Genomic DNA, 18,376 nt, shown 5'->3' with positions numbered 1-18,376 from the left:
AGGGAGAAATAAGAAATAAGTCTTTGTCTTTAGAAGGTACTGCTTGGTATTGTTTGGTTTAAGTTAACCAATGGCAGCATAAACCAGCTTAGGGGACAGAGATTCTACCTGGAAGCTATTCATTAAGTCTGTAGGATGTGGGAAAACAATAATGTGGAGGGGGGAGGAGAGGAGGGGAGGAATGGTTTGCCATAAACCACAGCTGTAAAGAAACAATTATATCATTAGATAGAAGGGTCCTTATTTCTAAGTGTATTTTTCATTAAATCATAGGCCAGTACTGGAAAGGTCCCAGCTGCATGGTTGAATGCCTTCAGACCATCTCTGTATCTTTCTAAGAAACCTAGCCCTATATAAGGGTGTTACAAAGCAGCCAAGTAACTGAGATCTTTAATCTTGGAAATTGGTCTTTCCTGGAAACACAGTGACATCCAAAGTGCTGTACCATACACTTTCTGTAATTGTGGGCATAAATGGCATCTCAAATGCATTACTGTCATTTAGAAAATGGCAATTATTAATTAATAGTTTTCACTTGCTGCATTTCTTGTTGATACACCAGAATTAATTTCTAAGACAATCTATTTCATAATGACTAAACTGTCTCATCTCTTCTGTGTTGATTTGTTGCATGATAAAGGATCTTGCATTTGTATCTGAAGCCTCTCTTCAAGAGAGGACAAGAGACACTGAGGTTTGTTGTTTCCATCTGTCACTTCTGGAACTGCATAAGAAGTTAACCAGGATTTAAATTCATTCCCTGTATGCAAAAGAAAATACTGGTAAAGCAGAGATCTGAAAGTCCAGGTTTTCTTTTACTAAACACAGTAATTTTATACAGCTTTTGACCAATATTTTCTACTGATTTTGAATGTAAAAAATAATAGATGTTATTTTTAAAGAATTAGAAGGCATATTTGCATCCTTGCACTATATACAAATTGCCACTGTTAATTCTAAAATACAATTAATGTAGATTATAGACTGCCAAGAAGACCACAGAGTAGTATAATTTTCCAAGTGTGTACATACCACACTGTTGACTCTATATGTATTGATCATGTATTTTCATGATTGACTACATTGCCTTTCAATCACCTATTAGAGAAGACAAGCCAGGATTATAGAGATACTCTTTTGTATGCCACTAGAAACACTTGTAGTGGGCAAAAAACCTTTTCTGCACAGTGGAGCTGTCTCTAGAGTTGCATCCTGGTCACTGTGATATTCAACCTGCCCTGAATTGGACTTGAGAATATACTGAAGACATCTGCCTCCTAAGACATTGCAGTGGATCCTCTTCATGGGATGGCTGTAGTGATTGCATTTACGAAGAAACCTGAGCCAGACCTCCTGTATATGTGCTCTGGTGAGGACATTCTAGTCACAGATAAGGAAAGCTTTAGAGCAGCACAGAAAGATAAGAAAAGGATCTGTGAACTGAGAAAATTAAAAATTGATGGCCACAACAGAGAGATATAAGACATCCCAGGACCCAGCAGAACAGAGCTATAATGTTGCTAGAGGAGTGGACAGGTATGTTTGTCTTTTATTACTTTTGGGCACAGTCCAGCTTTCTGACTGAGTGTATTGATGTCTGTTGTTCATAAGGAAGGGGGAAACATTGAGCAGCATATCCCAGTCACACAGTGGTAACAGGGATGGGCTTTATGGAAGTGCAGTGGGATTGCTAAAGAACATCCAATTCAAAGTCTGGGGAACAAAGACTCATTTAGTCTGCAAAGACCATTCTTTGCTGAGGTAAAAGTGTACGTTCTCTATTCACTGAAGCAGCATTCCTCTCAGAGCTCTATGGTGCATTGCAGCCTAAAAACAAGGTGTTCAAGTTCAGGTCTAGGCCTTTTGCATACTATAATAGTTTGCCACAGAAAAACAGGGACTGCACAGATGGTTGTTTGATCATCTGTATAGGATCTGCCTTATGGCACTGCATAATAGGTTTTTTTCACTCTTTGTAACCATTGATCTTTGTTAAAGCGACAAACTATGCTGGGATTGTTTTCATCAGCTTTTGTTTGTTTCTGAAAACAACAAAAGGGAACTGTTGAGAGCTGTATTCAGTGTTGGCAATGAAGATCTCACTTTTTCTTTCCCATTGTCTTCTTCAATTTGCTAGCTAGTAACAGCATAGTAACTGCCCTCTGCCTTCTCACACAAGTGTCCTGAAACATTTTGGTACACTTGTGCCCAGGACTGTATTTAATCTGTTATTACTAAGCCCCATGTAGCTAGTATAGTTTGTTGCTCAATTATAGCTAAAACACCCCTAGAAAAGTTACTTCAGTTTTAAGAAAAATAATTCAGAGCCCGTCTCACAAATCTAATTCTCAAATGTTGCTACAGAAATGGAAGGCTGAACAGAAAAGCAGTAACTGAAATGTGTTTGATGTCAAAAATTACTGTTCCCATGAGTATACCTGTGTCTACTGGTTGGACACTCCAGGACTCTTCACCTCGATTTTCCATTGCCATTTTGTCTCCTTTGCCAAGAGGCAAAAGGCTTGGTCTTCCTGCTGCTCCTTCCTGTCACTGAGGAGCAGCTGTGAACAAAGGCTAATAAGACAGTCCCATCTCAAGAGGCTGCCAGGGTTAATCCATGGGTGGTTCCAATGTGCTCCAAGTGCCACACAGAACTTTGAGTGTGCAAGTGTTCTAGCTCAGCCCTTTGCAGCTCCCCCTCCTTGCTTCCCTGCTTATTAGCGAGGATGCCCTTCAGTTGGATGGAGAGCAAAGCCAGCCCAGGACTCGGGAGGACAGATGACCAAAGAATAGACTGCAGCTTGTAAACCAAAACCTCCTTTGAGGCTGCTACTAAAAGGAGATCAGAGAGAATTCCTATGCCAATAGGCATCTGGATTTCTCTCTCTCTCTCTCTCTCTTTCTTTCTCTCTCTCTCACACACACACACACACTCTTGTAGCTAGTGAATTTCTGGCATGTCTGTCAGCATGATGGTGTAGTTATAATGCATTTATTTGCTCCCTGGGCAGGTGGCAGGGAAGCCTGGGCATTGAGAGGTGCATAGGGCACAGCAATACAGCAATACTATAGTGCTGCAGGATTGATCAGAGCTTTCATCATCACACCAATCACACAGGTCAGGGAGCCCCAGAGATGAAAAGGATAAAGCACTGGGGAGTGCCTCTATCAGGGCATCTATGCCCTGGCCAAAATGGCATAAGGTTAGCAGGCTGCCTTCATTGACCCACCCTTGCTAACCTCTATCCAGCTGGTGATGGTTCAGGAGGGGCTGTTTATGGTTTATTAAGATATTTGAGTTTACACTGTTTGGCAGCCTCACATGAGCTATATGGAAGCAGCCACTATTGTGAAGGGCTTGGTGGAAGAGCTGGATTCTGAGCTGACCGTGGAGAGCCCTGGACACAAGTGATTAACGAGCTAGGTGTCATTTTACACTCAGTTGCTGGGGACCAGGAACTGGGAGGAGACAGGGTGGAACCTCTGTGGTCTCTAGAACAGGACTTTTAAGTAGCTGTTTTGTCAAGTCAGAGACAGCCTCTGGGTCTCATGTGGCATTCAGCACCAAAGATTTTTACTTCTGGGAGTATCTATGGCTGCAAAAGCCCATTTAAAGGACTACATTGATTTCTTGCCTGGGCAGCATCTGTAATTTTTTATGAGCGTGAAATCAGTACATGAGAGGAAGGGTGTGTTATTTACCTGGATGTGCAGATCTGTACTGGCAGACCATATATATCTTCAAATGGACATATAACATTTGTCAGCTGTGGCAACTGCATTGTCTTGGATATTTAAACAGTATTGTTGAAAGTGTTTTATGTTTGAAGGGAGCTTTATATGAATCTATAAAAAGCAGATGCCAACAGTGATGTACATGTCTGAAGGACTAGGTTGGAACAGGGCACATTTACACCAGGTACAGTCTGAGGGTAATAAGAAATTTCCATTTTGGAATTTTCTTGCTGACCTAAATTCTATCTGTTCTTTTGAAGAAACATTTTGGAAAGGGTAAAAAATTTACACTGAATATGCCACAACAGTAGCAGTTTAAAACCAGCAAATTATCTAACCCTCCAACAAAAAACTTCCTTGTGAAAAAATTAGCATCACCCCCCACCCCCCAAATATTTATTTTTTACAAAGTTTTTGAGATTACTATTTTTTAAAGTCTTGGCAGGTGAGACCAAGTTCAGGTCATCATGCAGAACAGGTGCAGAACACCCCAAAGCACCTTACAAACCATAACAGACAAGAGGTCCTCAGGGTGTAATCAGATCACAAATGAATAGGCCCAGTATTCAGGTACCCACAGATGCTCCTGCTCTGACCGCAAAATCATCTCTTGGAAAAACTCCAGGGAGGTAAGAGAGCTGAATGGAGACTTCAGTCCCTCTGAAAATTGACTCAGCACCCTCTTTTCTTGTATTTGCCCACCTTTGGTAGGCTAACTGGGAGCCTTGCAGTTTGCATTTGGAACGCAATAGCCAGGATCTGTCAACTGAACTTGGAGGCTTTGGCAGACACAGTTTCAGCTGCAGGACTCCAGGAGCAGAGCTCTGAGGGACAAAGTCTTAAGTGTATCTCTGAGCACTTCTCTTAGCAGCTTCCCTGCTTGGTGCATTTTCCTTCTCTAAGGAAACCTTCAAAAATTCCTCCTACAGGGAAAACCTTCAATACTTCAGGCTAATGGGGAGTGCTGAGGTCTTAAGATAGTTAAAGCAAGAATAGAAATCATCTCCCCTTTTTCATTCTGCCTTTCATCTGCTTTCTCATTCTCTTGCTTTCCCATCTCAACCACCCAGCATTCAAATACACTGCAGTTCTTCCACGTTATCCTTTTCTTCTGCACCAGCTGTCCAGCCATTTTGGAGAGTGTGGCCTTTGTGTCACCAAAGTACTTCCTAGAAGGAACATTACACTGCCAAGACGACCAAGGAGTGTTCCAGAAGAAATCCCCAAGGGCTGCCAAACTCTCAAGGTTTGGCACTTGGCCCTCAGCATGCGTAGTCTCTGATCCCCAGTTCTCTGTGTTAGCCTGGAAGCAGGAGAGTGGGTGCTGACAGTTTTTTCCTTGGCTTTGGGTGGGCCAGGGGCCTTTCAGCTGCACTTGCAAGATTTCACCACCATGTTGGAGAGCTGCTCCACTTTGGGGGTCCTCCCGACATAGTACAAGATAGTGAGTGGCTCCAGGTCCTGGGGAACACAGCAGGGCGAAGCAGATGCCTCAGGGTTCAGCGTGTTATATAAACCCAGCACCTGCAGGAACAAAGTAAATGTCGTGACAAGGTCAGGAATACATTTAAGTTGGTTGAGGACAGGAAGGGGCTGCCAACTCAGCAAGTCTCTAGGTGTTTTCACCATACTCATCAGAGGGTATTTCCTTGATATGACTAATACTCCTACATGTCACTTCCTGATCATGGCCTGCCTCTAAAGAGTCTCACCTGCCCTGCTCTGACTCTTAAGAGTTTTTTGGGGTTTTTTTCCTAACTGTAATACTCTTGCTCTCTGTGACTGATGCCTAAGGGTTGAAGGAGTGCTAGTAGTTGTCTCCTTTCATCTCTAATTTGGTACAGCAGTGTGTCACAATTTTTGCTTTTAACAAGGTTGGGTGTAACCAGCCTGGGGCCATGCCATCTTGGATTCTATTAAAGAAACCAGAAGAAAGAATATCAGTGCTGCTTATTTCAACCAACATCTCCAGATAGCACTGGATGGTTGCCAGTCCTCTCAAGTATCCACAATTCCCTCCCAGTTTTGAACTGTCTGATGCCTTCTCCCTCCACTCCATCCTCCAAGTCATCACACTGTAATACTGGAGCCAGGACAGTGTCCTGTGGGACCCCACTGGATTCCTCCTCCCAGCTGGCCCCAGCCCACAGATGACTGTACACTACAGCCATGTAACCACTACAGAACAGTTGCCAGAGGTGACCACTTCTCAGCAGTGAGCATGATCTCACCTGCACTAGTGTGGTCTCTTCAGTGCTTATCTGGTATAAATGACAGAGTCTGGCACACTGTATTTTAACTACTTTACAGTCTTTGGGGATGAGAAGTGCTAAGGATACATCCTGTTCTATCATCCAGATCCATGTAATCACTGTTGTTGTGGTAGAAACTCTCTGGGATCCTAAGCAAATAGCTCTGGCTGTACCACAGGGTATCATGTGCTCTGGGCCACTACTCAACAGCAAGTTAAACAGACTGGTGAGTTTTCTTTTCATTTTGTCTTTCCTAAGCGGTGCTGGCAAGCTGTCAGCAGCTACGTTGTTCTGAACTTTTCTTAGATCACTTCACTGACCTTAACGCTTGCTCATTTCCTTTCTTGTTTAAGATCATTAGGAGTCATTCTAAAGTCTCCTTTCTCTCACACTGATTCAGTCCAGTTACCTTCTGGAGAGCTCCTCAGGACAACCAGATGGTAAAGCTACATGCCCATTACCCTTTCAAAGCTGTTAATTCCCTTGCTTTGTCTTGTGGTTACTGCCCAGCATCTGTTCACTTCTTCATTCCCACAGATCAGCTGTTCCCACTGATATTAGTCCTTGAGCTTCACTGAACCTTACTGCTATGCAGACTGTCAAGAAAATGTTAGCATCTTTTCTGAAATACCATCCTTACATAGTTATTTGTTCTTCAGCTGAATCTGCTTTTTCCAGTAACTTTTTTAGTGAAATCTGAAGTTAATTTGCCAATAAGCTGTTGCATTATCTGGATTGCTGCCTTTTGACTTTTGTAGGCAGAAACACAGGATTTTCCTCTGACTTTTCCTGCTTCAGCAGTGGACTCTCTGATCCTTAATCTGTGTTTTTCTCTTTATACTTCTCCCGTGCCTGTATTATTCTGTTACTTTTATTTTTTTTCTGCTCTAGCCAGGCTCAGACTTCATTCTTCCCAAAGGCTGACCAGAGGTTGTGCCTAAGTTACCAAAAGATTTCTGCCAAGTTTTTACTAAAAAATCTCACTGCCTAGTAGCTTCCTCTCTGCTGTAGGTCAGGCAGGATTTATGCAGCTGGAAAGAATACCTGTGAAAAAGGAGATTTTACTCAGTGGCCGTGTTCGCTTCTGGAAATGGACATGGATTTCCCTACACTTTTGAGCTATAGCTGCCCCTTTAGAAGCAGATGGAGGCACATGCCATTGCACAACAATTTTTCATGACAACCTGGCACAGAGTGTAGAAAAATCCTCTGTCCAGTGCAGACTGCAGGAGAAATTTAGGGAGAATATAATTACCAGAACTGATGTTTGATGTGAACAATTCAGTTAATACTATGGCCACTGCCAAGTAACTGCACTAAAATCATCAGTCCTGCTGTTTCACATCTTTTCCAAGAGACAACAGTTCTTTCTCCTCAAGATTTGCCTGAAAGCAGACTCAGTACTGACTCCAAAGCAAGCACATTTTCTCTGCTGAACCATCTAGGCTTTTTTCTGCAGTTTCCTTGAATGTTTTTCACAGATCTTGATCTGAACTGCTTATGCTGCTTTGAAGAGACTGGATATTGATCAGACGTAAGGAGGAAGGGGCAATCACGGGCTCTGGCAGGATAATGTACTGGACGTACCGTGCTGTGAGTGGTGTCTGCGCTGCGAAGGTACGGACAAGGGCCCGAACAAAAGTTTGCAAAGTAGCCCTTAGGCTCATGGACCCATTTCCAGCCAAGGTCCTGTCGGAAGTCAATGTACAGAGGACGCACACAGCAGTTCTCCTCCAGGTTCCTGAAACACAGTAGTTAAACACAGTGAATCTAAAAGGGGGCCTTACATGCAGTTGCGAGATGCGGCTTCCTGAGCAGGAGGACAGGTACCAGCAGTGCTGGTGGGACGTGGTGGCTGCGTGTGCCAAGCGCCTGGAGCAGCACAGCCAGGCAGCGGTGGCAGCTCAGCAGCCGGGCACGGCTCGTGCTGCTGGCAAGTGGCTTTCCCAGCGCCCCTGGAGTCAGACTGGCATGGGGCTGCTGCAGGGCCCCGCCCAGCCTGTGTTCCTGGAAGGTGCTTGCGGGTCTCTTGAACCAGTGGCTCTGCCAGAAGCACACAGCATCTGCTGGACTGGCCAGTGGCCCATCTGACACCACGGTGACCCCCTTGGAGGGCTCTGCCTTTTCCGGTGGCATGGGAGTCTTGCCAGGCCTGCCCACCTCAGGCATAGGATCTGAGCAGGCTTTGCACTTACCGGAAACAGTAGTTGGTATCCAGGGCCCGTTTCTTTCTTTGGCTTCCCAACACAGGGCTCTCCAGTCGATGTGGGGGTAACATCATCAAGATGAGGTGGGGATTATGCAAGTCCTTCTGCTTCTTCAGGCGTCCCAAGTCCCCACGGCCATAGTCATCCTCACTGTCAATGCCTTTGGAAAAAGAGGATCCACAAAGAAGAAATCAGCATGGAAATAGAGAATGCAACGAGACCTTTCAATTTAACACTCTCATGCTTGTTCTTGAACCAGGTTCATGTCTACTTATTTTTTCCCCTCACAGAGACCCCTTTATTTGTGGTGAATTTGACTGTTGCGGGCCTGAAATAGAGGCTTATGGGCCACCTGTTTTACCATTTGCAAACTGCTGGTGGGGCCATTAATCCATCCCACTCTCTCCTGGCTTGAGTCCCAGGATAGGCAGGAAGATGAATGGTTTAAAGAAGATGTCAGATAATTGGCACTCTGCAGAATAGCCTCAGAAATGGAGCCTGTGGGGCCAGTGGCTGCTGCCCAGGGCTGCAAGCCAGGAGGTTCCTAGTTCTTAGGCCAGCCAAGCCACTGACTCTCTGAGCCACCTCACACAGGATGCCTAACTTCCTTGTGTTTCAGTCACACTTAACTGGAAAGTAGAGCCTCTGTGGAAATCTGAGAAGGCATCAAGTTGAACTTCCCTGAGAGACACTGAAATATAAAATTACTCCTTTCTGCAGACACTCATGCAAACCCACCCAGCCTGCCCTTACTTCTTTTTGTAACCTATGAATATAGTGGATATATCCATATAAATGAACATACAACCCCAGATGTGTATGGTTTAAGACAAATGTTACACAGTGTAAAGTACTTGAATACACAAAGCAAGATCTTATTTTTTTCTTTATATGCTTGAGACTTTTCGTCCCCAACAGCCCCCCCTACCCAGCTCTTTTATCACCTTTGAACTTGATCTCCAGGACTTCATGCAAATTCTCCAAGATGTCCCCATTGGGCTGAAAAGTATGGCAAGGACAGTGTATGCTAATTTCCAGGCCAAGATTGGACTCTGCAAAAAAGATAACTCTGTGAGAAACAGTCTTTCTCAGCTGGGACAGCTCCTGGCATTAGGAAGTTTTACACAGCTGTGCTAACTCCTAGACAATGGAGTCTCAAAGTCAGGAGTGTTATCAGAGTTGAGGAACAGATGCTGCCTTGGGAAGAACAGGAAGAAAAATCCACTAGCTTCACCTTTGCCAAAAGCCTTGCTCTTGCTAAAGGGAACTTTCTGGAGAGGTAAGGGTGCTTCTTGTTACTTTTTTAGGCTATTCAGCATCCAAAAATATTTGTGAGCTTCAAGGAGCCTCCCTGGGAAAACAAGTATTTTGAATAGCTGGCTTTTGGTATCTTAAATCAGTTTTTGCCATCCTCAGTACCTATTATCTGGCTTCTGCTTAGTGTCTGAAGGAGAAATCTGAAAATAAGCAAGTTGGATATGGACAAGTAATTTTACTGGAAGCATTCTTTCAGCAGCTGCAACCTTCTGTTTTATTGAACTCCTAGCAGTCTAAGTCACACAGAGTTTCCAGAGGCAAATCTACTTTCATAATAACTTCCTGGACCAGTCATGCTGTGTGGGCCTGACTACAGGAACATAAGACTCTTATGAAAGCTCCTTTTTCATTTTGTACCATGAATTAAAACATCTGGCTTCCTGGGGCATTGACAAGGTGCCTAGCACCTTTTTTCCTCAGCACTATATATACACACTCTGTGATGTCTTGTCAGCTAGTGTGCCTGCACAGAGCTTGCTGCAGTTCCAGCTCTGAGCTTCAGCCATCAGGACACAAATTAGATTGCTTGAAATAGGAGGAGCCTGCAAGCTCACAGCTTAACCTTCCAGGGAGCAGCTGCTTGCCAGTACCTGCATTCCAGTCTTCAGTGGCACCTAGCTTCTATCTGTGAGGCCAATCCAGCTGTGAGTCACGATGCCTTATGCTCCAGCTGTGAATGGGGTCAGTGTTCTTGCTGGGAATTGCCCTGTAACTATCTGTTGGGCTGTCCAGCGGTGGCAGAGGTATGTTCTCTGCAGTGTTAAAGCCTCCAGCTGTCTAGGTGTGTCAGCCTCTGGTATTTCCTCACCTTTATACCTGAAAAGCTGTACACAGCTAAATAAACCAGGATCCTTGCTGTTTTTTCCCATATTATATTTGCCCTAATTCACATGAAAATTTAAGCAAAGCATTTGTCATTTTCTATGATCATTTAGACAAACACAGGGAGCTTGGTTGTAAAGAATTTCCTCCAAGGCATGAATCCTTGTTCTGACTCAGCCCACAGAGCTACATGTTGGGGCCTCCAGGAGAGAGCCAGGAATATGGCAAAGGTTACACATTAAGGAAGCTCTCTGGAGGAAAGCTTGTTCTCAGACTGAAACAACATGTCCTCTCTGTGAAGCAAGCTCCTGCAACAAGGGGAGCAGAAAGATACTTCTGTGAATATTAATCCCCGTTTCTATGGATGCCTCGACACACAGTCCAGCTAAGACCCCTACCTCTGTGCAGAAGCCACTCACGCACGGTCTCGGTGACATCGAAGGACAGCCACTCAGGGGAGCCCCGTGTCTGCACATTCCTGCCACTGAGGTACCGCTGCTTCGCTATGTGCTCATCTGGCCGAAGGATCTGTGTCAGAAGGAGTGGTAGAAAAAATCAGCCAATGCCATGCAGAAGGAGGGGATAGACTTTAGTCTTTTTTTCTCCCACAGCTTGCTAAAAACTAGTTTAGAAAGTTGGTCTTGGCAAGTGAGATGCCAGGAATACCTTGGGTCAGGTGAGGACATGCTTCACAACCAACTTGAACTCTAGATATCTACACAGTCCTTACTTCTGTGTCCTAAGCAGCCCACCTCCCTCAGTTCAGAATTGTTTAGGGACACACATATAGAGACAGAAGTACACAGCAATTCATTTATTGGATGGGTTTGTTTTTGTATACAGCTGTGGAATATGGATCTGGATTTCAGAGTAGAACTGCAGTGGTAAATACAGCATCTGGCCACAAATCACCTGCCCAGGAAACCAATTTATTGAGTTCTCACTCAATTTTCAGGTGTCCTACACTCTTCAACTTTTCTCAAAACACACCAGGGCTGTTCAGGTTTGGAGACCTCTGCCTCTGCTCTGACATCTTTTTCTACTTCCAGACAAGCAACCACAGCACATTCAAGGTGTTCCTTCTTGCAGACCCCAGGTTGACTCCACAGACCACTCAACCTATGGAAAAGCTCTGAGAAGCTTGATCCGGTGGAGAATTGCTCTGACCATTGATGCTGGATTTCAGGAAGTCCTCAAGAAGTACTATCCAAAGACAGTTTTAACTGCACTCTTATGGAAAAGTGGACAGACATGAGCCTGTGGGAAATGTGCTGCCTTGATGCTAAACTGTATCATTAGGTGGTCCAGTTCAGCCTATTACCGCTTCCAAGCCTGAACCAGACCTTATTCTGTCAGTCCATAGGTTCAAAGAAAACTCCACATAAGTACCTGGATTAACAGGTGGCCTGAATTGTGCTTCTGGGGAGCTGTTGCTGAAGGGAACATTGAAAGTAAGCACTGTTTTTCTAGTAAATCATTGACAAGACAGAGAGCTCCATCCATTGAATTAGCACCAATTGTGCTGCAACTGTTAAATGAATAAGATTGCCAAGGGTCCTACAGGTGATATGACAGAAGGATCAGAGCTCCTCCACTGATGAGGGGTTCCCCTTCCAAGTGAAAAAAGGGCAGCACCACATTGTAAAAGGAAACGAAGGTGACTGTATCACTGTGTATGGTGGAAGAAACCTGGGTTACAGCATGCACTTTCTTCTCTCTTCTATGGCTCAGCACATACCAGCTGAGACAACCATTGAGGAGTCACACTATTCTGGGCACAGACACTGGGGAAGATGGTAAGAATACTCACCTGGAAGAGCTCAATGCGCTGCTCACTGCGTTTGGAACTTGGGTTGGGCACACGCAGCACCCGAAACTCAGCCCGGAAGAGGTTGGTGCTGTTCTTCTCTGCTGACGACACATTAAAGCGGAACACATTGGAGGTGACACCTTTTGGACAAATGCCCAACTCATCTAGGAGAAAAAAAATACAGAAACACTGAGAACCACATCTCTGAAGGGCAGGATCTCAAATAAATATAGTCTGAGAAAGAGATTTCCAGTCATTCAAACATCTAGCCACCATGGCTACTTAGCTCAAGATAACACTGGATGAATTCGCTCAAATGTGGTCTATGTTGCAACATTTTGCAAACATTCCCACTACTGCCATCATTATTTCAGTGCCACAAGATGAAGAAACAGTAGAGATCAACCACAGTATGTTTATTATTACATCTTTTGACTGCTCATCAAATGTTGCTAATACTCATGAGTTGGGTGCATCCAAAATGACAACCCATGGGACAACCTCACTTGCAGTTACTGGGGCCTATTCCCAACAGCTAGGATGCTGTTATTCTGCTCATGATGGATGAAGCTACATACAAAGTGATCCTATTGCTGCTGAGTCTTAGTTTTACAAATCTTGACGTTTTCTCTGACAATGGAAGCCACCCAGTGTCAAAAAACACAAAGCATGATGTGTCAAAGAGTCTTCAGGGCAGTGATTATCCAATGTGTACTGAAAGAACTGGGGTTTAAAATTAGTTCTCACTCATGAACTGGAGAAGAAATTCATTAATAGTACTGGGCCTGTGGACATCACACACATGAGCGGGAAATAATACAGCAATTTTCTGTTTCCATGTGTATCTGCTGAACAGAAAAACCCATTTCACAGATGCCTCAAAAGAGAGGAGGTAAAACCTTTAAGGTCGAAACCAGAGTCCTCAAGAGCAAGTAACACTCTCTTCAAAGGGACCATTTTGGTTTCATGGAAGTCTTTGTTGTTGCTATCATTTCTCTCCTATTGACCTTGTTAGCCTTCAAGGCTCTAGCATCATGAAAGCTTCCTGCAGACAAGATACACCAGCTCCTCCTCTATGTCCACATGCAAGTTTGTTTGCAGCCCTGCAGAGCCTCTCAGATGACCTCTGACTGTTGTCCAATGCAGCAGGAGGCTCTTCTATCTGCTAATATTTAAGTTGCTTCTAAACAAACTAACAGAAAGAAACAAAAACTATCACTTGTTCCCAGACATGGTTCCAGCCTAGACAAATAGGCTAGAAGCCCTAGTTGGAACAACCTTCAAGTTACATTCCCAAAGTCCTGCAGGCCCCTCTTTTGATCCCACCATCACTATCTCCCCTGAGAAACAGATGAAAACAGGATAGTGTGAAACAGCACCTGAGTGCAGAGGTTCACCTCCCATGCCAAGTTCTGATTTCAGCAGCACTGATGTACACTCATATCAATGGAGACTAAGGTTTTCCTCTTGTTCTGCATAAAAATTCAGCAAGCAGGACCCTGCCAGTTTTCAAGGATGTGTTTTTAGGGTGCTGAAATTTTATGCAATAAGCTAACAATCAGATGCTGATATTGGGCTTTAATTGGAGGAGGTTTTTTCAGTAGTACTACTGAACTGAACAGCATTCCCATACAGGAAAGTCTCTAGCTGTTATTGAAGAGGTGGCTGTTCATGAATCCCAGGAGACCAGATCCCACTACAGGCATGACCTGGCCTACTCAGCCCAAAAACCCTGCAACACAAAGAATAACCCCAGCCACACACAAACACCTGCTTGAGGACTCCAGCCCTGTGACCAATTCAAGGTTTGATGCTGCAGAAAAGCCCAGCAAAAACCCAAGCTCTCATTAAGGGCCCAAAGACATCTTCCTAGCTGAAGTCTAACACTGATTACTGTTCTGTGTCCTAGACCTTGGCAGATACTGTGTTTCAATAGCCCCTGAAGCTGCTTTGCACATCTAGCCCTATTAATAGTGCTGTTAACAGCCTGCCCTTTCATTTCAGACCTGACTGCCTGGCTGTAAGGGGTGTCCCAATTATCATTAGAAATGCCTTTTTGCATCAGACCACTGGTCAGTCTAGCTCAGTATGTTTCCAACAGCAGTGCTTTATCTGACAATCTATTTAGAGGCTGCAAATATGGTCCTACAGCACAGAACTGATGCGTGGCAAATAATGTGTTATCATCTCCTTAATGTTTTTGGCTAAATTAGATAGCCATGGTGATAAGACATTACATCTATTGTAATTCACCTGCTGTGAAAGAAAACAAGCCACATTGCTTTCTACCTACTTCACCATCAAGGTGCTGGTCTTGGGACACCTTCCCAGTGAAAACAGTAAAAAAACCCCAAAAAACCTCTCTTTTTCCTTCCCTAAAAGTGTCACATTCCCTTTGTATCCTGGGAACAAGCCCTCTGTGGTGCAGAAATGGAGCTATGTTCTGTGTTTCACTCTAAGCCCTGGAAGGCTAGAGCCTGTTTCTCATAGCATGGGGTTCAGGATAGAGGTCTCACTCCCAGAAAACTTGACAGCTTTGGGGCAAAGTCCTTTTTTTGCACGAGGTCACAGGCAAAGAGAGCAAGAAGATTTTTCAGGGAATTTGGTCCAGACCCAGCTGAGGTGTGCTAAGCACACTGGAATCCAGACCTGTTCACCACCAGCACAGAACAAAGCCTGGAGGCAATATTCCTGCAAGCTCTCCCAGTCCACAACTCTCAGTGGCAGTAACCAAGCCTGGAGACCAGGAATCTGTGACACCCTGTGCCAGGCTATGTCTGGTATGACACAGCCTTGCACCTGGACCCAGCTATTACTGTGGAGTCGATGCCCAGGGCTGTTCACTGCACCAGTGATGAGACCAGTAGCCTCTTTGTGTGGGTAGAGACAGCAGGTTCTTTTGGGAGCTTCCACTTTCCTACCACTGCTGTAAGTGAGGTGCAGGCTCACCACATGCTGCTGGATCCAGCATAAACAGCTGTTGTTTCTGGCAAGCCCCAGGAAGGCTGATGGCTGTGCAGTTCAAATTTGTTGAGAAGGAAGGGTAGCCTGTTTGTGAGCAGGTATTGCCTCATACTGTATTATACCCCTGAATCACCAAGGTGTTTCATGCCAAAGCTGCATAACTTTAGAGAAAAAAGTTGATCCATCTGCAACTCTGCAGGTGGCAGGTTTGGAGGCAATAGATGCTTGGCCCTAGTGACCCATGACTTTAATTGCCTTGTCTCTCAAGCTGCCTTGGAAAATGGCATCTGTTTTTCCTTCAGGAAGGTAAGCAAAGGACTTTTTTGCAGGACTGTTGCAGATGCTTCCCAAGCTTGAACATAACCAAGTGAGGTCTGATCCACATGAGTTTTATGAGATCCCTGACGTGAATGGTTGGTCAAAAGTAATTTATTCTCTGAAAAAAAAAACTTTTAATTCAGGCAATGTACCTGAGAGGCACAGGGAAAGAGACCATTCCATGAGTCACCAAGCAGCTCAGAAAAGGGATGGAGAACTTGGCTCTCCTGCCTGCTATTTTTGCTCCTCAGCTTTTCTCACTTTTGGGCTTTGCATCTTTGAAAAGTATGGGTTCTCTGAGCCAATATGACACTTGACTAATAGTCTGGAGCTAGAACAGTTTGTGTGAGTGCACACATTTCAGATTTGTCTGTGTCATCACTGCAGTTCCTTCAATGGAGTAGTCCTCCCCTGCCCCCCCTGCCCCCCCAGGAGACTGGCTTTGGCTCAGAACATGCTCTTAGATCACCACATGGCACAGTGACAGAGTCATGGGAAAGTTGAACAGCAGCCACTTCTGAAGATGTGGGGCCAAATTCAGCCATGGTGTAAGCAATGAAACTCCCCAGGTTTCAAAAAAAAAAAAAAAAAAAAAAAGAGTGTGTCTCTTGCCACCACAATATCTCTGGAGCTAGTCTCCCCTAGAGTGACCAAATTACAAAGTTCCCTCTTTCTCTGGGTGGTAGCATCTACACTACCCACTCCCAGAAATTTAGTCTCAGCACTACTTGGTCTTTTGAACCCACTGTCCCAGTGTCCTATGGGGACATGGAACAGGATCATTAATTTCCTCAGGAATTTTCCCAAAGCCACAATCTCTACTCATCACTCCTTTTCATGCACTATTTCTTCATTCCACTTTCCTCTCAATTTTAGCCAAATCCACACCCCTAACTTTATTTGCCACTGTTGTGCTTTACGTTTTCCCCACTTCCTTCCCCCCCAAAAATGCTAGTGTATAGTGTGGCTGTACTATTTTGCAGACACATGTTTTTCCCATATGTTTATAGTTTCACAAGTGACATTTCAGTAGGTCAAAAATGCTGAAATACAGGTAACCTTTGCACTTTCTGTTCCTTGAATCTTGGGTGTCTCCTGAGCTAAGAGCTAATCATATAACCATATGGAATGCAGTCTGCTAGAGATTAAGTAAAATTTGTTACATTACCACATTGTAGCTTATTCCATCTCATCATATGTCAAGATTAACATAAACCTGGCAGAATTAACTGCATTCTGAGACTGCCTCCACCAAGTCACAGCTCCTCCCCAAAACTCCTTGTCCCCAGGATGGCACAACTTCACAGGAGAACACCCTGGATAGTGGTATGACTACATCTTCCAATTCTAAGAATCCTAAACAAGCCAAAATGACTGCTTGTGCCTACATGTGCTCAGCATCTGCAATCTGCTTTGAGTTCATGTCTGCTCAGTCTCTGTCTTTTTGTCTGCTCAGCTTCTGCACCTGAATCTGTTTAGTGTCCACATCTGGGCCTGCTCATCATCTGCTCCACACCTGCTCAACATCTGTCATGTTTCCTCAATGCCTGTGTTCCCTTGGGGGGTCCCTTTGGCATCACTGCTTTACACCTGCTCAGTATCCTTGTCTTCTCCTCACTCTCTGAACGCTCACACTATCTGAGTAACACCTTCATCAGTGTCCGCCAAGCAGCAGTCACTTTAGCAAGTATCTCTCCACCTTCTCTCCTGCCGCGCGGGTGCTGCACGGACCGGACAGTAGCCTGCATTTCTGCGGCAGGCGCTGGAGCTTCAGCAAGGAGGAGGCCGTCGACCTGCTGTCACCCAAACACCAGACCTGCGCCGTCTCCCACCCCGTGCGCAGCATTCAGCCCGCCACCCGCAGGGCTTCTCCTCCCCTCCCTGTCCTGATGTCAAGGCTCTAGGCACGGGCTCTCCGCTGCCGGCCGGGGCCTGGGTCGATGCCGCTCCCGGACCCCGCCACCCACCGTCCCCACTGCCGGCCAAGCGCCGCGCCGTCCCGCCGCCGTCCCGAGCGCCCCCCGCCCCGCGGCTCCCGCTCACCTCCGTACCCGAGCGCAGCCGGGAGGAGACTCGCCCCCCGCCCGCCTCCGCCCCGCCGGGGAAGCGGCCCCTTCCGCGGGGGCCCGGCGCCCCTCGGCCCCAGCCGGCTGTCCCGCCCCCGCGCCCGGGATCCCGGGCAGCCTGCCCCGCGGGCGCGGCAGCTCGACCGGCACGGTGGGAGCCCCGCACTTACTGTGCTCAGGGAGGCCCTGGATCATGTCAAATTTATGAATCTCTTTGGCATAGTATTCGGACTCGGTGTTGTCCTGAGAGCAGCTCTCTTCCTTCTCCTCCTCCATCTCCTCCAGCAGCTCCCGAGTGCTGTTATAGAGGGCCAGGATCTGGTAGGGCACATGGGCCGGCCCCACGGTCTCCGGCGGGCTGGTGAGCCGCAGCTTGCTCAGGATCTGCCCTCGGATGGCCTCTACCCTCTTCTTCTTGATGTGATCCAGGTCCAAGGTGGTGCAGGACGACAGCGAGAGGCTCACGGTAGCGAAGCTCAGCAGGGAGAGCAGTACCAGCGCCCTTTGCACGTACATCTTCATGTGTGAGGGGGCGGCGGCGGGGGCCTCCGGGAGAGACCCCCGAGCGGCGGCGAGAGGGCGCGGGGGACCGGGCGGTTTGCTGGCGGCAGCCTCCTCAGAACCCGCAGGATGAGGCTTGGCGAGGAGGTGCATGAACTCACTGCGCCGTGCGCGACTCAGGACTTCCAGGAAGAGCTGGCAGCGCTCCGCAAGGAGAAGCGGCAAGCGCCGTGCCTCGCCGCGCCGCGCTCCTTCCCCATGCGCCGCCCCGCGCCCCGCGGAGCAGGGGGCGCCCCGCCGCGCCGCGCCGCCGCACGTGTCAGCGGCCCGCGCCGCCCCGCCGCCGCGGGGGGAGCGCCGCGCCCGCCCCTCTCGCTGCACCAT

The 18,376-nt window shown here is 46.4% G+C and overlaps 1 protein-coding gene across 1 annotated transcript; it reads right to left on the bottom strand.

Annotated features, from left to right (window-relative positions):
* Positions 1-372: 372 nt before the first annotated feature.
* Positions 373-18,376, bottom strand: TGFB3 (transforming growth factor beta 3). Its single transcript, XM_021542794.2, has 7 exons — positions 17,662-18,376; positions 12,144-12,307; positions 10,732-10,861; positions 9,139-9,246; positions 8,183-8,354; positions 7,575-7,728; positions 373-5,259 (listed from the first exon to the last, which is right to left on the bottom strand). The coding sequence occupies exons 1-7, from the start codon at positions 18,374-18,376 to the stop codon at positions 5,101-5,103; spliced, it is 1,602 nt and encodes a 533-aa protein (XP_021398469.2). The 3' UTR covers positions 373-5,100.

Source organism: Lonchura striata, chromosome 6, assembly GCF_046129695.1.
Source record: "Lonchura striata isolate bLonStr1 chromosome 6, bLonStr1.mat, whole genome shotgun sequence".
Taxonomy (NCBI): Eukaryota; Metazoa; Chordata; class Aves; order Passeriformes; family Estrildidae; genus Lonchura; species Lonchura striata.
This window is presented reverse-complemented; position numbering and strand designations above follow the sequence as displayed.